This window comes from Rhagoletis pomonella, unplaced genomic scaffold, assembly GCF_013731165.1.
Source record: "Rhagoletis pomonella isolate Grant_MI unplaced genomic scaffold, Rhpom_1.0 Rhpom_scaffold_00001, whole genome shotgun sequence".
Taxonomy (NCBI): domain Eukaryota; kingdom Metazoa; phylum Arthropoda; class Insecta; order Diptera; family Tephritidae; genus Rhagoletis; species Rhagoletis pomonella.
Window position 1 is genome coordinate 39,284,156 of NW_023458555.1, and position 4,653 is coordinate 39,288,808.

General features: G+C 32.3%; 1 protein-coding gene across 1 annotated transcript in view; it reads right to left on the bottom strand.

Moving 5' to 3' along the window:
• Nucleotides 1-903: 903 nt before the first annotated feature.
• Nucleotides 904-4,653, bottom strand: part of LOC118744084 (keratin, type II cytoskeletal 1-like) — a 9,388-nt gene continuing 5,638 nt past the window's right edge. The window contains exon 2 of the mRNA XM_036476823.1: nucleotides 904-2,775. Coding sequence (XP_036332716.1) covers nucleotides 2,528-2,775 — 248 coding nt within the window. The 3' untranslated portion in view covers nucleotides 904-2,527. The remainder of the gene's footprint in view (nucleotides 2,776-4,653) is intronic.

Below are 4,653 nucleotides of genomic sequence, written 5' to 3' on the forward strand. Positions count from 1 at the left end.
TCATCTCTGCGAATTCTGCAATATTCACGGGACGCATGACCGGTTACACAAGCCATGCCCAACAAAATGTCCTCTCTTGAGTTCTTCTGTTTTTTTTCTTATCATTTTGCAGCCATGATTGCCTAGTTGTTGTACGAGTGCCCTCATCTAACAATACCTATTCACCTCTTGAATACTATTATTTCTAATCCTTAATTTGCAGGTTGCCATGGGTATCCCATTCTCTACCTCTGTTTTCTCACGGTGAAAGATTGGTACCTTTCCTGGCTAGCTCATCGGCTCTGCAATTTACTTCAATATCCCTTTGAACCGGGACCCATATGAGGCCGCCTTGAAGAAGGTGCTAATATCATGTCTGCAATGTGCCAGTGGTGTGAACTCAGAAAGATATGTAACGAATATAGCCACGGTCCCATGTGCGGACGTAAAAACTAAACGACTTTTGGGACGGGACTTTTGATCCCGTTTTACGACAGTTCAGCAAAATATTCCACAAAAAAAAAACTGTAGCACCTCAAGTCGGTCGATGTGAGTGTTCCGAAGTTTCGTGCCGTGGAAACCAAAAATAATACAAAAATAAAAACAACAGCAAAAATTTCGTAAAATCATTATATGAAAATACATAATTTTTATTGAAAAGAAAAAACAGAAATAAAACTTATAAACTAAATCATAAATTGCAACTTAAACTATAATTGCTTTGCATACATAATTTAAAAACGTTGCTGTTTGAAAGTACAAAATATACAGATTGCAAGTGAAGGTGAAAGTGGAAGTGTACATCGAAGCAAAGCGTTTCGCAAAACACTTTTTTTGATAGTTAGACTAAAAGCTTAGCCAAAAATTAAATACAAAATTATGTGTGGGGATATTTGAAAAACTATTTGAAACTTTTTTTTTTGAAATACAGGATTTTTTTTACTTTTGAAATATTCTGCTTTGTAAAAACTTAAATTTGCTATGCGTGTGTATGTATATTGCTGTTTTTTAAAAATAAATTCAAGTTACATTTTAAGCATTTATAGTACTGCTTCTGTTGCTGCTAAATAATTTCAATAGAAAGCATGGAATTTAAATTTACAAAAACAAAAAATCGCTTACATGAATACATACTTTATAAAAATTTAATATTTCGTTTATATATATAAAATTACAAAGCATTACTTTAGTGCGCGCACATCTATTTAATATATAAAGTTTTCTTTAATTTTTTCACATTTTCTGTTTCACATTTTTTATTGTATTTTAGTTTTATTTTTTTCTGAAAAAAAAATTATGTACTTTCTTGCTGGCGTAACTTTATATTTAAGTAGCTTTTTCGTTTAATTCGTGATATGTTTAATATTAATTTATAATTTTTTAGACATGCTTTTTTTTTGTTATCCTTGTTTTTCGGAGCTTACGTAATATTTTAAACAAATTAAGTAATTAAGAATTATTATGCACATTGCATGTTTTCTAAAATAAGTCGTAAATCTAAAATATACATTTTTGTTTCTATTATTTTATTGGAAAAAAAAGCCATGAAAGCTTTTTGGGGCAATGACAGCTCCAAAAAAGCTACGTGCTGCATCATACTGGAGCGCTTTCGATTGTAGCCGATATTCACAAGCTTTCGATAGTTTTTTTGTCGACATAAATTGGTTTTCTGCAGCTTTTGAATGTTTTTAATTTTTATTTATTTATTTTTTGTTTGGATTTCTAATTTATTCTAACATATAAACCTTTTAGCAGACAATCATCGTTTTAAGCTGTTCGTTTTGCTTATGAAAGCTTTAAGTAATCACTCATTTCTCAACTCAATTCAATTAAGCTAGTTTAGCCTTTAAACGCAATTGAATTGTTTTTTTTTGCATTCGTTTCACTGCTATTCTCATTCGTAAATGCATATGTGTATGTACGCCAATAAGTAGCTGATTATGTTTGTAGCTTTGTGCTTTTAGATTTTGTATATTTTTTATCAAGTGTTTTTAACTTTATCCTCGTAACTAAATTAAATTTTCTGCATTTGCCGTTTATAATAATTTTCAAGTTTTTTTTTCAACTAATACTAAATAAGAATTTAGCTGCTTCTGCAATGATATATCAAACTTTACTATACTACTTTTTTTATTTGCTGCACGCATCACACAATTAGCTGAACTAAAGTTCTAACAGCGAAATCTCCAAAAATCTCGCCGATTAATCGTACCCCCTTTACTGATTTGTAGTACTGTCAAACACGCATACTTTTTATTCCGTTCTATCTTTCCATCAATGCTGTATTGTAGTACCACAAATATTTTCTCTCCTCTTCCTCGAAGCTCTGTTGCTTTTGTTTTCGTTAAAAGTTTACTTTCATAATTTTCTTGCATGCTCTCCAATCCAGCGATTATTTCTCTCTGTCTGCTTATCGTTGAAACTTCTTTTGCTTTAACATTTTAATTTTTTTTCTTCTCTCGCTTTTTTTAATTTCCTTCTAATTATTCTTTGTAAGCATGCTTTTTTCCAATATGTTACTAATTTCCAATTGTTTTCCTAAATAATCTTAATTTAATATCGTTGCAGTTGTATTGGTGGTTGTTGCGTTGGTTTTTGTTGTTGTCGTTAAAGGTTTTATGATTGTTTTAGCAGTTATCGCTGTCGCTACACTCAAACTATCCTCATCATCATCATCATCATCACCATCATCGTCCAACCCATCGTGATCACCTCGTTGACGTTGTTGCGTTTGTTCGATTTCTTGTTCGGTAATTACGGTCACCAGTTCTTCAACGGCGCGTCCAATTTCAGCGGCTGAAAAATTGTGGAAATCGTTAGTGAATTTGTAACAAAAGAAAATAGAATGCAATAACAAAGTTGTAATGAAAAGCATATTTCATTTATAATAAAACAAACAGGGACCGAGAACGCGTTCCGCGTTGGTTTAGTTCTGCAGGAGAACCAAGTGTAATGTAAAGAACGTTCCCGCAAAGGAACCAAACTTGAAATAAAGTATAGAGAGTAGCTTAAACGAGACCAAAAGGTTCGGGAACGTTTCGGTGAAGAGCAAAATGCAAGAAAAACTCAGGGGAATGTTCTCAAAAGGAACAAAATGAGTCCAAAACTCTCCAAAACGTTCACAAGAAGAACAGAATGAGGACGAAACATTCGAGAATGTTTCAGATTGAAAATATTTTCATTTAGTTCTCAGAGTTGTAGGAGGACTAAGTCAGGGGAACCTTCTGGTAGAGAACACAAGTTTTTAGAACTTAACATTAAGAATGAGAGAGGCATCGGGATGAAAAGCCCATTCTTAATTATAAGCCAGAGGTAAGCTAGATCATTTCAACTTCAAGACCGTTTATTATTAGGGCGCATGAAACGTCCGTATCTTAAGTCTTTCGTTGACATAATTTGCATGATTATCTTTAACTAAGTTTTTGATTAATTTTAATATTCAAACGATTCAAACTAATGCAACGCTATGAGAAAAGTTTTGTTCGCGCTTCCATTCATTGCGAATAGTTAAGAGAAGATTTGTTCCCGCTTCGTTCTCTGTCAGAAAGTTCCTGACCGGTTAGTATACAAACTGTTCTTCAAGAGAGTGTTCCTTAGACGTTTATTTGTTCTTTTCCAGAACGTTCCGGAGACTTTTGTTCACATAGTGTTCTCTTAGAAATGTTCCCGAAAGTATTGTTCGCATTTTGTTCCCTTTGGGAACGATCCACAGGTTTTGTTCTTATATAATTCCCATTGAGAACGTTCTCGACAGTTTTGTTCTCACTTACGCTCTTGTGAAAACACTTCCTGATGTTCTCATTTCCGTTTAGGGTTTTAAGCGTTCTTGGGAACAGAACTACTAGAACGACATTTAGTTACGATTATACCTTTAGTTCGCGGTCCCCGAAAAAACAACGAGATAGAGGATGGGTCGAATTCGCTTTGAATTCAAATTGGCAGGGGTTAAAATTCACTCGAAAGTGAGTTGCAGAACCTGTCTGATTGACTTTAGTTTCATAAGCTCGGAGTAAAAGCTTTATCGAGCACAGACTTTTTTTACCTTTTTATAAAATATCAGTGACAGCTACTATGAAGAGAGCTTTTGACATTTTCGTGTCTACATGATTGACCATAAGAGAGAGCTTTCAAAATCTTTAGAAAACTTTAAATAGCTTTTCATAGTTATTAAAAATTTAAATTTTTTTTTTGTATTTGTATGCAACTTCGTATATCGTATTTGATTATTCGTGCTTAATTAAGTTACTCAAAATTACCATTTTCGTTAATTTTATTTGTTTGTTCATTTACTCGTAAATTAGTAAGTAGTCTGCTTTTTACGCATGATCTATGAAGTTCATCCAAATCCAATGAAAGCAATTAGTTTAAATAGATACGAATAGAAGAGAGGATAATAGAAAGAGAGAAAATTTAGTCATCAATAAATTGCAAATATTAAAGCTTAAGCTATTTATTAGTTTGAAGTAATAAGTTTTTTTAAGTACTATTATTAAAGAAACGAAGTTCATTTACAAAATAGTTTTAAATTTATTAAGGCCAAAAATCAACTGAACTAAAAAATTTGTTAAAAAATGAAATCAAATACTAAAGTAGAGTTAGTATGTAGAATCAAATTACTAGTGTTGGAAAGTATCGAGTACTTTTGGGTAGGAGTCCTTCGGTATCGATTTTTTT